General features: G+C 42.1%; 1 protein-coding gene across 3 annotated transcripts in view; it reads left to right on the plus strand.

Annotated features, from left to right (window-relative positions):
- The window catches only part of NOD1 (nucleotide binding oligomerization domain containing 1), a 30,651-nt gene that overhangs the window by 10,633 nt on the left and 3,911 nt on the right, over positions 1–16,107 (plus strand). For 2 of the 3 annotated variants that reach the window (XM_063325263.1, XM_063325264.1), the window contains 9 exons: positions 366–540; positions 1,754–3,557; positions 5,572–5,655; positions 6,722–6,805; positions 8,381–8,464; positions 10,513–10,596; positions 12,687–12,770; positions 13,378–13,461; positions 15,555–15,638. In XM_063325263.1, the coding sequence (XP_063181333.1) occupies positions 366–540; positions 1,754–3,557; positions 5,572–5,655; positions 6,722–6,805; positions 8,381–8,464; positions 10,513–10,596; positions 12,687–12,770; positions 13,378–13,461; positions 15,555–15,638 (2,567 nt within the window). The remainder of the gene's footprint in view (positions 1–365; positions 541–1,753; positions 3,558–5,571; positions 5,656–6,721; positions 6,806–8,380; positions 8,465–10,512; positions 10,597–12,686; positions 12,771–13,377; positions 13,462–15,554; positions 15,639–16,107) is intronic. The other variant, XM_063325265.1, reaches the window with a different exon arrangement.

Here is a 16,107-nt window from a genome sequence, read left to right on the forward strand (position 1 = left end):
GAAACCACTCCTTTCTTTTTTGTTTTAACCGTCGTGGGGTTTAAAATACACTATCTAGCCAGGTTGAGGAAATCCTTCGGGTTGCCTATTGAGGAGTGGTATTTATCCATTTTGTTTCTGGTTAGCATATGATTTAGCTACAAGTTCAGCCTTAACTTGCAGAGCGCACTTTCTTGCAATATCCAAATACAAAGTCAGTTTTGTGATGGTTCAAATTCAGAGCTAGATTTTGGATTCAAGTGTTTGAGGCACCAGTTTTGATTTTGGTGCCTAGTTTTAGTCCAAAAAAGATCCTAAAGCAGTGTACAAGTGTAACTGTGATAAAATGCTGTGCACGAATGATCTTTCACATGGTGTTTTTTCAGGTTCGCAAAATTCTAGACTTGGTTCAGAGCAAGGGAGAAGAAGTCTCAGAATATTTCATCCGTGTCCTACAGAAAGTCACTGATGCTTACTATGAACTTCAGCCTTGGCTGGATGAAATAGGTTACGAGCCTTCAGAGAATATTTGTAGTAAACCTGTGGTAAATACAGATCCGGGTAAGGTCATGCATCTATATCCCTTTCCTCAGAACTACCCTGCTATGTAGGAAGCTCTAACCAGGTGGGGTGTGAGTAAGAGAGTCTAGGTAGGCACAGCCATGGAAAATAAATGTGCGCATGCTGTGCTTGCTAGTAGCGGTAGCCAGATAATTAAAAGGCACACTGTATAACGTAACAGTCATGTTGATATATTACATCCTGTTTTGCTAACGTCAAGCTCTTTCTGTGTTTGTGGATACGTAGCGTAATGGCATAACCACCTTGTGGCAGCTGTAGTATTTTCTAGGCTTCTGCTACAATTTATTAGCAACACTGTGATGTTTTGGCAATGGAATAGCCAGTATTTCATGATGAGGACAGTCAGGCAATGAGGCAAGTTGTCCAGAGAGGCTGTGCAGTCTCCATACTTAGAGGTTTTCAAGATCCAGCTAGATAAACCCCTGAGTAGCCTCATCTGATCTCATAAGTGACCCTGTTCTGAGAGGGAGGTAGGACTAGAGACCTTCTGAAGTCCCTTCCAACCTGAATTATACTGTGACCCTAAAGATGAGTTATAGCAAAAGTCAGTTAAAGTATCGCAGAAATAAACGTTTTCCTCTTGAGAGGTTTTTTTGTACTATATAAATATAAGAATTACTTTGCCCCCATCTGAAGTGAAGTTTCTTTTGCAATAAAAACACAAGCCAACATTGCACAATAACTGAGATTCTCCTTTTGTTTCTCACCATAAAAGAATATTTTGAGGTGCTTAGCACCCAGTTTCTAAAATGCATGCATTCTATTTACAATAACAAAAATTACCAAGCAAGTTAGGAAAGAATAACTACCTACCTCATAGAAATAGCAGGTAGAATATAAGTATAGTGAAAAGGCAGATGCCAAAGCTAATCAGTCACCACCAAACCCTGCCTTTGCAGAGTGTAAAATAGTCTTTAACAAAAGGTCAGGGGCTTGGCTTCGAGTCTCAGCTGAAAGATAGCAGCCCCTTAAAGCCATGCAGTGTCAGTACCGGCTTTCGCGAAATGGTGTCTCACATATTACCTCTTTCGTTAGCACCTGAATTTCCCAGGAGAGTGATGATGGCAGCACAAATAAATAGAAGTAATCTGCAAAAGAACAAATTTACATCTTAGTTCCCAAAAAGGTGGGCCATTGTATATGTATGCTTTTTAATAATAGTCTTTTAAATAATAGTTCACTGTCTTTTTAGTTAGCAGGTATTGCCAGAAACTCAGACATGAACTGGGACGGGACTCCAAGTTTGTTATGTCCTACGCTCAAAGGGAAGAGATGCTGCTTGAAGAAATCTACTCTAATAGTATTATGGAGCTGGTCAGTTTTACCAATGAGAGCCTAGGCAAAGTGTCTCAATTAGAAGCCCTTTTTGATGATGCAGTTGGGCTAATTAATGAAGATGGAGAGACTGTTTATGTCTTCGGTGATGCGGGAATTGGAAAATCCATCTTGCTGCAGAAGATACAAAGTCTTTGGGCCAGAAAAGAATTGGACATAGGGGCCAAATTTTTCTTCCGTTTCCGATGTAGGATGTTTAGTTGCTTTAAGGAAGATGAAGCCATATGTTTGAAAGACTTACTCTTCAAATATAATTGCTACCCAGACCAGGACCCCACAGAGGTGTTTCATCACATCTTGCAATTCCCTCATACAGTTCTTTTCACATTTGATGGCTTCGATGAGATCTATTCCAACTTTGATCTCAGTAGTGTTCCTGAGATATGTTCACCCAATGAACCCACCCACCCACTGGTGCTGCTGGTAAGCCTTCTCAGAGGAAAGCTTCTTAAGGGATCCGAGAAAATTCTTACAGCAAGGACAGGAACTGAGATCCAAAGAAACATCGTTAGAAAGAAAGTGTTACTCCGTGGTTTCTCCAGCAATAATCTGAAGGAATACACTGCCATGTTTTTCAAAGATGAGGGGCAACGAACACTGGTATTGAACCAGTTGGAAGCCAACCCCAATCTCTGCAGTTTATGTTCAGTGCCTTTATTTTGTTGGATTATCTTTAAATGCTATGAACACTTCCATTCCATGTCGGACAGCCACGAGCTTCCAGACTGTTCTGTTACATTGACAGATGTGTTTTTGCTCATGATTGAAGTCCATCTGAACCGATCTCTGAAAACAAGTTTGCTGAAGAACAACACCAGAAGCCAAGCAGAGATGTTCAAATCAAGAAAGGAAACTCTTCTAGCCTTGGGTAAAATGGCATACAAAGGCATGGGGAACTCTTTCTTTATCTTCGAGCAGGAGGAGGTCTCATCAGCAAACATCTCTGAAGAAGATTTGCAATTGGGCTTTCTCAGGACAGTTAAAGGTTATAGTGGCTGTGACGATCAGTCCACTTACGAGTTCTTGCACTTAACCCTTCAGTCTTTTTTCACAGCTTTGTTCCTGGTTATTGAAGAGAAAGTGGGTGCCAAGGAGTTACTTCAGTTTTTCAATGAATGCTCTTCCACTGAGACTGCCCAGCCTACTTGCCTTCGTATTCCTTGGTTGAAGAAACAACTAGCAAGGGAGGATCCTTTCCGAAATAATGAACACTTTCATTTTACCAACCTGTTTCTTTGTGGCCTGCTTTCTAGATCCAAGCAGAAGCTTTTCAGACATTTAGTTCTGCCTGCTGTCATTAAGAAGAAAAGAAAGACGCTCATCACATACCTTGGGGAGAGCATGAAATCCCACCTGAAAGGCCTCACTCGGTCCAGACTTCAAACCTACAATCAGATCCAGGTCCAGCCCAATTTTGTTTGGATGCTGAGGTGCCTTTACGAGACCCAGAGTGAGAAAGTGGGGAAGTTGGCTGCCAAACGCATGCACGCCAATTACATCAAGCTCACATACTGCAATGCCTGCTCTGCTGACTGCAGTGCTATTTCCTTCGTTGTGCATCACTTTCAAAAGCGCCTGGCTCTGGATTTGGACAACAATAATATCAATGATTACGGAATAAACCAGCTGCTACCTTGTTTCAGCAAGCTTGCAGTGATCAGGTAGGAGTCTGTGCAAGAAGGTCCTTGCTTATTCTTGGTTTATGCCACAAACTGCTGGGCTGGAGGAATTTATCTTGAAAGTGGAGAAAGATAAGGATTCGTATTGCTGCTGGAAATTAGTTTCAGATCTTCTGAAACCTTTGTTCAGCCAGTCACAGGAGCAGGGACAAGCTGAGAATATGGAAACCCAAATGGAAAGCGTGATAAGAAGCCCTTAGAAGCCAGGACTGTTTAAACCTGCAGGTTTAGTTAGCTCCGCCTCAAACTGTTTTGTCATGAAAGAGGATTTTTATGGGAGAAAGTGCTTAAGGGAAAAGAAAGGAAATAAAAGTGCTTCCTCCATTATCTGAAGATTGCCTGAGCCTACCTGTGCCCTTGGTCATATGGGATAAGACAGGATCTACTATTCACAATAACCCTTGATCAAAAGCTCTGAATTTCTTGCTTTTACATCCTGCCAAAATGTCTGGCTTTCACAGAACAAAAGCTAACACGTAGTACTCCATGAAAGGGTATAGTTGAAGTCTTTAGATGTGGTGTTTCCCTGAGGTGATGTGGAGGGAGGACATGGCTTGGTGTGATCAGGGAGAACTAACTCCACCTCTAACATCACAGGCCAGGTTGTTCCACCTCCAGTCCTTTGAGGTTGTGCCATGTAGCTATACTTTATTTGTCCAAACATTTAGGTGTAGAAAGCCAGGAACTTCAAATATATCTTTTTTAAAGCTCCTTCAGCCTCATGAGAATTTTTTTTTTATAAGTGGATTTATTCCTTCTGGTTGGCTGTGCTCTGCCTTGTTTTCCTCTAGGACTAAATCAAAGCAAGTGACACGTGTTTTTTCCAGTCAGTTGCAAATCAACTGACCTCCCAAGAGAAAGCAATACGGAAACCTGGGGAGAAAATGCATGAGTATATTTCATTCTTTGTCCCTATCATATGATCATGCCATACACAGTGTGATCTTAACACCATCCCCAGCACCAAACCAGTCTGTTGGGTTGCCTTTTTGTTTTTATGGCTCTTCTGATGTTAGGACTTTGATTTCTAATGACCAATTTCTGCAGGTCAGGAAACGTTGTTTCTAAGAGCTTAAACATCCCTTTCAAAGAAGCAGACTGTTCTGATCTGTTGAAATTGGCTCTGATTTCTCCTATGTGCTAGTCCATCCCGAAGTGACCAAGTTACTAACGAGCAAGAGCCAGGGAGGCTGTTGGTGATAAGGGACTCTCAGCAGTTCAGCTTCAGAGTCTGTGTAGAAATTGAAGCTCGTCAAAATGTTTTCATGGGGACAGCTTTACCCAGCAAATGTGATTCATCAGAATTGAAATGCTTCAAGGAAACCTGTGAAGGCAACGTGAAAAAGCTTGAGAAATTAAACCAAAACAAAATGAAAAAAAACCAAAACAATAAAAAACCCAAAAAACAACTGTGAAAAGAGGTATTTTTATTCTGTTTTTATTCTGTGAATTACTGATGTTGATTTGTTTCATGTCTAGTTGGGAATGAAAAATTAGAAACATCTAGCACACCCATGGGACTGCAGTTCTATTTCCTGGCCAGGGCTTTTCACAACCTTTATTCAGCGGAGCCTGAATATGTTGTGACTTTCAAGATGCCTGGCTTTCACTAGGTACTCAGAGAGAAGGTTACAAGAACAGTAGTTTGAAAAGCTTGCTTTTGCTAGGGTGTCAAGCAGAATTTCTTCTTGCAGTCACAGTAAGCGCAAGAGGAGGATGAGGTGTTTGTGTCTGGTTTCTGACTTACATTTTATTGTTTTCAGTTCTTTGGACAGCTTCCAGAGCATTACCTTGGAGATCTGGGGGTTTTATTTTCTATTGTTTTTGAAGTAAGACATATGAAATTGAGTTCACTTTTGCCTTAATGGCTTTTAATACGTGATCTGTTAAAATATCAGAGGAAAATCGTAGACCTCCAGTCATTTGTTAACTCATGGGTGATGAACACTTGTAATCTGTATTGATTCAAACTTTCTTTTCATTCACTTCATTCCAGGCTCAGTGTAAATCAGGTCACAGATCACGGTGTAAGGATCTTGTATGAAGAACTCTCGAAGTACCAAATTGTGACTTTCTTGGGGTATGTACCCATTGGGAGCAAAACACTAGATATCAATACTAGAAAATAAAACAGCAATGCTGACGGTACTGACACAGCAAAGGTGGGGTGGAAACCACCGTTACCTCCTCATTTACTGAACATAAGCAAATGAGAATTTTGTGTCAGAAATGATTCAGCTGCCGCCCTGTCACTGTTCACTGGGAAAAGGACCACAGCTTCTTGTCCCATAGCACTGCCTCACAGGCTGGCCTCCACTGACATGAGGCCCTTCTATAACACAGCGTGGACCACTGTCAGGTTGCTGAACTGTGTGGGCATGCTAGTTTTATACCTAAAGCCTCTGCTAGCTGTGGAGGAGGGAGCGAGAGCGTGAGCAAGAGTGTGCACTTTATAGCTAGAGCCTCCTATTTTCTCTGCTGTGAACGGATTGATTTCAACTATGCAAAGCAGATACAACTTGGTAGAGACTAGTATCAAAAACACACGGTCTCAAGTGTCATGTTCATGGTACCAATTTCCTTAAGACCTTAATTAGTTCTTAATCAAGCTGAAGCTGGAAGGCATGTTAGCTCTGCCTTCCTACTCTTGGTTAAGTAGCTACATAAAAACGACTTTTTGAGAAGTGAACATGAATACCAAGAAGCGCCTCCTTCCTCCAGTGCCCTAAAGTAAGTACATCTATTCAGGTATCTGATCTTCAGTAACATTTGCAAGGGGATTTTATGACTTTTAAAAGACCAAAAAGATGTTCTTCTGGTGTTTTCTCTTCTGACTTCTCTTCTGGCAATATTATTTCTGTACTAACACAGGAATAAAGGGAAGCTTTGTTTCCTTGGGGAGACCATTTATTTTAAAAAATCATATAAATATTTTCCCATGGTTTACAGTCTGGTCTCCTTGTATTTTATGTCTAGCCCTTCACAATATGAGTTGTATATCAAAATAGAAATACAAGCAACTGTGAATGTGTACAAAGCCATACAAATAAGACGGATGCGATGTATGCATTATAAAATATTCAGGTTGTAAATATTACAGTAACAGCAGGACTAACCTATTTTTACCAATGTGATTTTTCTTTAAGCTTATACAACAATCAGATCACTGATGTCGGAGCCAAATATGTTGCAAAACTAATTGAAGAGTGTTCGAGCCTTGAATACGTTAAGTATGTTGGATTTTTTTTTTCCTTTCTACAGTATTCTAATTAAGGTAAAGCAACTTGAAATGGCAGGGAGAGTAGAAAAAAAAGAACAATTACACTTCAAATAAAATGTAACTTAGGTTGCAATTGTGTATTCTTTTACAGTAGTCTATCAGTGATTGGCAGCAGGTGAAACTCTTGAATCCATAGTCTTTATTGGAATATAGCAGAAAGCAAAAGGGGAGCATGAGGCTTATTCGTTACCTAAATCCAGTCTGAGTGCCTGAGTGAGGCTTAAGTGGTGCATGAACCTTGCTGCCCCTTGCAATAGGCGAATTCACTTGAATTTAGTACCAAGCTTCTTTATATCTTGGCTTTTACGGGCCATTGGAGTCAGGCTGTGCTGGTGTCATACCTCAATTCTGGAATTTCCCCAGATTCACTTGGTGAGTTGTTCCCTTTAATTCCTGGAACTTCCCTAGATAAGAGTGCACATGCACAACATTGGTTTGACATAAAGGTAGATTATTAACCAATGGTTTAAATGTGACCATAGCAGAAAATAGAAGTAACTACAGCAATGTCAGCTGGTGGTATGAATGTAGCAACTGGCAGCCAGGGACTCTTATGTTCTAGTCCTTGTTCTACCACTAACTTGGTCTGAAATGCCACGCTAGCCACATCCTTTCCACTTGAAATATTTGCAGAGTTTTGAAACCTAAGAAGAGCACTCTGGTTCTTTCACTGCTTTGACACGGTGCTTTGCTTATTTAATCTAACTTTTACAAAAAAGCCTGTTGGAAGATGGTTACTTTCAGGCTGCATGGCAACCCCACAGATTATTTTGAGATAGAGTGCATATTCATGTGCCTGAAGTCAGTCAAACAAGCCAGTTTTACTTTATGTAAATATAGTGGGTTGAGGGGGGGGGTTGGTTTGTTCTTTACATCAATGTATAAGCGGTTGGGTCTTATCTCTTCCTTGAACTGCAGCCATTTGATATCCCACGTACCGTGGCCAAAAAAATAAAAGGTCTTCTGTAGGGTGCTAGCCAGAGACACTCACTGCTGCACCGACCTGTGCCACTGCCTATAGCCACCACCTATAGCTCAGAACAGAAAGACTTGATGAAATTATTACAGTCTGTGCTTATCAGCTGCAGTCTTCTCTGGAGCCACACAACCAAGAAATATTCTGTTCCCTGTGGCATCATGAAACATGCTGCATGTAATTCAGGTACTCTGTAGCAACTGCTGATATTATGAACTATATTTAAAACTCAGCAGGGGTCCTTGTCTTGAAGATCAGTTCCTAAAGCTCATTTCTGACATACTGAGCACCAAAACCAAGACTCTACAGTAGCACTTGTGATTCGGAGGGCTGACATGCGAAATATGTAAAAGACAACATAAAAAGATGTCTTTTAATCAAAGGTCAAATGCCTGCAGTATGTTTTTTTACTCTAGGTTAATCTTTGATAACTGTAGCTAGTCTCCAGTGTTAATTAGCCTTAAATATTTGTTTTGCTTTCTGAGTTGGTGTTTTAATAGCTGTACTGTTGTAAGTGATGTACCTCATCAATTCATGTATTTTGTGCAGAATAGGAGCAAACAAAATAACGAGCGAAGGAGGGAAGTGCCTTGCCCGGGCCATCCAGAAGAGCAAGACAATGTTTGAAATTGGGTAAGTTCGGTGCTAAGGAGCAGAGCTCAAGGCTTGGTCTTGTCAAGGCAATCCTTTAGGATTTCTTCTTTTATCCTTACCTTCTTTCCTTCTGCGATTTCTCCCCACGGCGGCATTAGAACAAATTGGTGCAGAAGCATAGCCACATTTCCCACTTGGAGGGAAAAGGAGGGCAGCTTTATTGTTCTCCAGTTCACACAATGTTTGTATTGAGGTTTTTTTTCCCTGTTCTGACAGAACCTTAAAGGACAGACAAACTAAGAAGAGGAAAGTATGTAAAGATAGCCACTCTCCTTATGGCAACACAGCTGTTCTAGAGATATTTGGTCATTTTTAAAAGTCAGGGTGGATTTATTTCTGTTGACAATGTACCTAGTTATTGAGTGTCATTGTTATAATTGTCAAACCTTCTGCATTGAGTCCTGATAAAATTGTGAGCTGGGAGAATAAGAAGGAATTCCCATCATCCTCTCTCTAGACTGTCCAAACTGGAGAGTCTGCTATTATTGGAGAGAGATCTGAATGTACTGCAAACCTTTAATCCCTGTCCTCGTTCTCAAGAGCAATGCTAGACTTGAGGGTTTGATTTTTTAATTTTTTTTCCCCTCTGGCAAATCCCAGTTCTCTTTCCACTCTACAGGAGAACATTTTTCTCAGAATCTAATGCTCAAATACATGGAATTAAAAACCTCTGTTTGGCCATTGTGAATATCACAATAACCTTGAAATATGACAATCAGATTTGAACAATCAGACTTTTGGCCTTTAAGTTTGTTGTTCTGCAATGTTTCACAAGTATAGTCAACAGCATGCACACTTCCGTTGTCATATAGCTGGGTCTGCTGTGCTGTACTTGCTGTAATTTCAGTGAAGGACTCCTATTTTCTCCTGTGGAGGAGGATAATCACTCCAAATGGATTTAGGATAGCTTGGACAGAAATGTTTAAACAGATACATTCAGCATTTACATAACAAACTGCATTGGGACTGAAGGACAAGAAAATTCTAGGGAACTTACTGGAAGTGGATGTGTTTAGATACCACAAAGCTCAATTGATTTTAAAAGAGCTGCCAACTAATTACCCATCAAGCTGAGTGTGGCTCTGAGTCATCAAGCCATGATCCCTGTAAAAAAAAAACACTTATACCTCAGCAGAGGTGCTGTCAAGCCTCATAATATATAGGGTGAATTTTCAAAGGGGTTGGTCTGCATAGAAAAGATTTGACCAGATGGCTGCTATTAAATGTTGATCAAATCACTGCAGCTTTTACCACATTACCTTCTCTTAACCCTTTGTGTTACCAAGGGTTGTTTTGCCATTGGAAATATGATTCCTTACAAATGTGTGGAAAAGCCCAGGGTCATACTGTCCCTGTGAGATTTTCGTCTTTCTCATGGCAGCTGGAGAGGAGATATCACTTGGGCATAACGCTGAAGGAATTGTAACTGTTTTGCCAGACTATTCTGAAGGAGAGGGGGAGGTTGTAGAGCGATTCGCTTCAGAAAGTCACCCATTTGGCTGAGGGTCCCCATGTAGTTGTGCATCTGGAGAGTCTTTCCCAAGACCTGTACTTTGCACTGTGTAAAGGCTACTCTGTGCCCAACAGGGAACAGGAAAACTACAGCAGGGGTGTGGGGAGAGGAAATGCTGAGCAGGGAAACGATAGGATTTAGGACTTGGTGTATTTCTCACAGCAGCTCACTGTACAGGACCACAAGACTCCTTTACCCCATAAGGGTACAGAGCTGCGGAGGGTTTGCCCAGCACAGCAAGGTGATCCCAAAAGCACTCCTGCTGCAGCAGGCCATCTCCTAGAGCTGCTTCTGTGCTGTGGCCTTAGGGTACTGGTGAGTCAGCAGAGGCTGGTGGCGTGGCGTGCAGGGAGTGGAACATGCCTGGCTCAGCAGGGAGGGTTCCTGCCAGGTTTCTCGCAAGCCTGAAAAACCATGAAGTAATTGGGGGGTAGGGGAGGGAAAAGGGAAAACACAATGCTGAGGGGTAATGGGGCAACACACCTGATATCTCCTGGTTTCCTCTCTTCACCAGGATGTGGGGTAATCAAGTTGGAGACGAAGGAGCAAAGGCATTTGCAGAGGCCCTGAGGAACCACCCCAGGTTAACTAATGTGAGGTAAAACACCATTGGAGTCAGGCAGCTCGGCATACTGCTGGCTTTCCCGTCGTGCTTTGAAGCAATGACTCTTCCCACCAAGCGTTAGCTTGGAATGCCATCTGGTATTGCAGCCTTCGCTGTGTAACCAACAGGCTCCTGGTGCAAGCAAGGGGCCAGATTGAATCAAAAAGCCCTGTGCAGCCATTAAGCAAGTTAAAAATATTGCAGGGCTGGCATCCCTTCCTCTGTCTGCACCTCCTCCCCTCATGCTGCACAGAGTCACTGGCATTTGTGAAAGCACATGGTCAGTGGGTACCATTTTGATCTGGGAGCACGAGCAGAAGGATGCACCAGCTGTCACAGAATCAGGCTCCCAGTGAGCTCAGAGTTAACAGTTTCTGTTGCAAAGGTACAGCAGCTTTTAGCAAAGTAATTTTTAGGTGATAAACTGTTTGCATAGGGACTGGGACATTGTTAAATTCAGGCTCATCCTGTACTCCAGTGGAGCTACGACACCACGTGTTCAGTGCTAATGAGATGTAGTTCTCACTGGAGTTCAGTGATTCATCCCAAACTAGTCTTCTAGAAGCCCTAGCATGGGTGAAGCTGGAAGCACAGCATGGGGAGAAGCCAGCAGTGTAAAACAGCCCATCCCCTGCCAGACTTTCAAATGCTGGGTGGGGATTTAAAGATGCACATTGTGGCTGCTGCTGCTGTTTTGGAGTTCCTCCACACGGCTGGAGCACTAGGTTCATGGTGATCCTTTCGATTTGTCTCCCAGTTTCACTGGCCTCCACGGTGAGGGAGCAGACAAGGCTCCCTGGTTTCCCCACAAGGTGGCACATGGCACTAGTTTCTTTAGAAATACGGTGCTCGGGGAGTTTGGGGATCCCTGGAGAGCTTATTGCTGCCACTTCAGATCCAGAGATTTCAGAGTTGGTGCCTTGTCCTCTTTCCTGCAAGCGGATAGCCGAGCTTAAAAATTAAAAGCTGAACAGGTGCAGTGACCTAGATATATTTAAACTTAAAAGCTATCTGAAATAGCCATCTTCCCGTAATTGCAGAATCCATCCAGACGCATCAGACTTGAAAGAAAACCTGAATCAGAGCTGAGGCATTCTCAGATGGGAACAAATATGCTGATGAATGTGTTTGCAAAAATAAGAAGGAGTAATTGTGCTGGCTAGAGCTAGATTTTGCTAGCACCTATGCAGGGTGAATCTTCTGCTCTGCAGTGCACTTGCACTTGGGTTCATTTCTTATCTTCCACTGGTTAATCTTGCTTCATGACTTGAATTCATAGTTAGCACCAGTGGTAGCTTTATGTGAAGATTAAGGGAAGACAGTCCCTGCTACATCAGTTTACTTTAGCATATTTGCCATTTTTAGGCCCAGTCATGATGAACTAAGAATATCTAATTTCAGCCGAAGCTAGCAGAGACTTGTGCTAACACATATTTGTGACATTGCCCCACTTGATCCCTCTTTCTGCCTTTTTTTGAGACTTTGCACTGGGTCTGGCCTGGCTCTTGAGGTGGGAAATGCTTTTTGAACTCTCAAAGCTTGGAACGTAACTTTAACTGGGTGATTTTGCCAATGTCTATTCAAAGAATGAAGGGCAGACTAAGAAATGTTTGTGGTTTGTTATGGGAAGCACGCATTTACAAACTCATCTCCCCATACACAACAGAAGGTGTTGTGTTTGGAAGAAGAATGAGATATTCAGGCATCTGAAGGACATAAAGGACAAAGTGCCCAGTTTGTACAGGGACTTGGGATGACAAATGCATGTAAAAACCTGTGTACTGCTCGGCACAACTCTTTGTCCTTGTTAAAAGCCTTGGTTCTCAAAATCACTGGGAGCAACTCTGCTGTCAGTCCCAAGAGTACTGCTCACCGACAGCAGACCTCATGGCTTGTATGATAGACCCACACTCAGGCTGCAGCCTGTGAACTGTTCTCACTTGTAAAAGTCATAGAGACTTACTGGTTCGCAAAGTATGCAAGCCTTTGAAACACCCAAATGCTAGGGTATTCACTAGTATTTGGTAGCGGAAGGGCCAAGTGACGCTGGCTGTTTCTTATGCATTTGTATCTTTACTTCACAGTCTTGCATTCAATGGCATCACGACAGAGGGAGGCAAAAGTATTGCTGAAGCTATGCAACACAACGACTCTGTGAAAATATTCTGGTAATTGACAGTGTGGTCTACTTCTCCTCCTCTTCTTTCTCCAGAGAAAGCTGCAGCCAAATTTTATTTCCTCCAATCTCATCACCTCCTCCTACTCTCCCCTCCTCCTTCTCTCCCTCCCCTCATTCCCTATGCTTTCACTACCAGCAAGCTATAAGATATATCCCTTTGGAAGAATGTGGCCATGAGTAACGGATCAGCAGCAAGTGTGCTTTAGGACACGTTCCAATGTCCCAATGTCATGCATCTCTCTGCTTCCTCCATCTTATCTCACTTCCATCATCTGAAGTCAAGTCCTTTGCCCTCATTTTTTTGCACCTCTTCAGTGTTGTCTCTGCCTTTTTCCACCACACCTCATTCACCTTTTACATGATGAGAAAGTATCATTAGAACATTGCTCTGAGAAATAAAGATATGATACTCTTGTCTCTCTTACCTCCAGGGCTTCTCTTCAGTATCTCTTTGTGTCCCGCCTTTAGAAATTGCTCAGGGCAGGAATAGCACATCCCCCTTTAGCTGTCTAAAGCTAAGTCACAGACAAACTGGAAAAAAAGGGGGCTGAAAAATAATTATAACATCCTAAGTGAACATTTTCTCTCCCACTTAGGTTGACTAAAAATGAGCTGGATGATGAGGCAGCAATGAGTTTTGCAGAGATGCTGAAGGTCAACAAGAAACTGGTGCATTTATGGTGAGTTACATTCCACAGAGGCACAGGCTCTTTGGCAGTCACTGCATTAAAGCTTCACCTTCCAACTCTATGTAGGTCACAGTAAGCTTTCTGTGCATGGTCTGGATGCAGCTGACTGGTTGTAGACAGTTCTAATGGAAAGTTAATAAAGCTGCTGTCTAACATTTTGAACCTGCCTTCTTGCAGGGAAAAGTTTAAGCTGGTTGTGTGTCCTGCTAACTTTCAAACTACTAATTGATTTCATCTCTCCTTAGGGGAACAATACTGGCCTCAAACACAAGTTTCAAAAAAAACCACAAGCAGACAGCTAGAATAGAATAACCTTATTATGACTCTTACTATTTATCATCATACTATGAAAGTAGCAAGCTCAACTCTTACTCTTCAACCAAGAACCTACATGACAGACACCTAAATACACGTCCCATTTGCCTGATGTTTTCTTCCAGGGCTAGCACTTTCACTCATGCAAGACACTCATGTGTAAGACATAAATCACCAGGAAAACAGAGATTATTTCTAGAAAGCACAGAGAGACTTGTTAAGATTCTAAGAAAACACAGCATCGGCTGTTCTAATCCAGAGGTTCACAAGAATTTGCCCATGGGTGGGGTTGGGCAGATGGGGGCTGTGAAACTAATAGCCATCCATTCATTCCAAGCGATCAAGAGAACATAATACACGGAGTCCCTTTACAAGCTTTACAAAGACTTTGCTAACCACACTGCAGCATTCCCTGTATTAATCCTAGTTCCCACCTCTTAGGAAGCGTGGTGGTTGTCAGAGGTGCCAAGTACCTGTAGCCTCTTTTGAAAGCAGTAGAAGCTCCAGTGCCCATCACCCTGAAAATAAAGAGGGAGGGGAAGGCTTGATTTCTTTGTGCACAGCTGCAGATATGCTTCACTGAGCCGTTCGGTTTGAATTTATAATACAACTTTCCCCATCCAAAGCAGGCATAGTATTCTAAATAGATGTCTTTAGCATGGCTCAGTATTGTCCCAGGGTTTCTGCCAGTAGACAAATTTATACCCTATTTTGTTGGTTATACCAGTGGATACCTCCAAAAGGTAGTGAGTGACCTGTATAGACAGTTGAACTATAGTTGAGGCAGAATTACAATACTTTTCCAGTATCTAAAAGAATCTCCTGGATTCCTTTGCATTCTGATTCATTTACTAAGTACAGAAAGTCCTCTAATGGGAATGCCTCTGTGCTTTCTTCCTTCCTTCCTTCCTTCCTTCCCTCCCTCCCTAAGAGATCGTTTGATTAATTCCAATTTTCAGCCTCATCCTGAATCCTGTGTGATTCAGTCATACGAAATGGTACAGCTACGGGGCACACCGTGCTAGACTGAAAGTTAAGTATTGAATACAGCTAGGCTGATGAGTATTTTTATATGCCTGCAGATGAGGAGGCTTTGTTCATTTTTAGCTAAAGGGATGGTCTACAGTGGTTAATAAGAGTTACCAACTGCTTCATCAGTTGTGCTACTTGAGGATCTTTTGCATAATTTTTTCCCCTCAGCTCAGATGAGACATATGTTAGAGCTGCTAAGGCGGCTTCACTGGGACTTGCAGCTGCTCATACTAAAGTCAAATTCAATGCCTTATTTTTCAAAGATCTTGCTGGAATGATAAACAAGACAGGTGGATTTGGCAACCTCTAGATCATACCTGCTAAAACACTAGGCCTACACAGGTTCTGTACTCAGAATTTTCTGTACAGCACTTAAAAATGTCTCAATATTCTTAATAAGAAAACAGAGCTAAGGGGTTAGTTGGTCTCAAAGAATCCAAATAGCAAAATCCCATACCAGCAGTAAACAGTTCTTAGCAGACGTGTGTCAGCTATGTTATTAAGCTTGCAACCACGTGCAAGGTTAAAAAGAAAAGACTAACACTCTGGGCTCTGTTTCTGAAAGTCCACGTGGGGCATTTGACCAATATTGTGTACCATCCTCACAGATAGAAATCACAACCGTCTTCTTGTGGCAAACAGACAGCTTTGCTCCTTGATGTCAAGTTGAGCGTAGCTTCTGCGTGTGCTGTAAATTAGTTTGCATGTTAGTTTGACATGAAGTGCTTTCTTTTCAGGCTTATCCAGAATCAAATTACAGCCAAAGGGGTGAAGTACCTCAGCGAAGCTCTCAAGGAGAACACAGCTATTAAAGAAGTCTGGTAAAGATCCCTTCCTCAAAGGCTCACTTTGTAAACTTTCTTTCCCTTTAAAATGCTTCTGGCACTACTGCTTTCCACCCTAAAAAATTCAGAGCAAGTTTATGTGAGGCAGGGGTTGTAGTTCCAGCTGTGGGTTTCAAATAGGTAAAAAGCCCCTGTCATGGAAACATTTCCCTGTGTGTTATCAATGTCAAGCAGTTTTGTTAGTTGACGTTTGTCTGTACCACTTCTTCTCAGAACGCGTGTGTTTGCAGAATTTGGGCCTAAATTTATAGACCAAGTTTTGCTTGTCCCGATTTATTTTTAAACTTCTGAACATGCTCATGCTTTTCAGGAGCTAAATCCCAACAAGCAGGACATGGTTACATTTAATTGGCATTACTAATTTGGTTCATAGAATTTGTGCTTGGATTTTCTTTGGGCGGTGCTCCAAACACACTGAAAGGGCTAACCTACAAGAAGATTAACT

Source organism: Chroicocephalus ridibundus, chromosome 2, assembly GCF_963924245.1.
Source record: "Chroicocephalus ridibundus chromosome 2, bChrRid1.1, whole genome shotgun sequence".
NCBI lineage: Eukaryota > Metazoa > Chordata > Aves > Charadriiformes > Laridae > Chroicocephalus > Chroicocephalus ridibundus.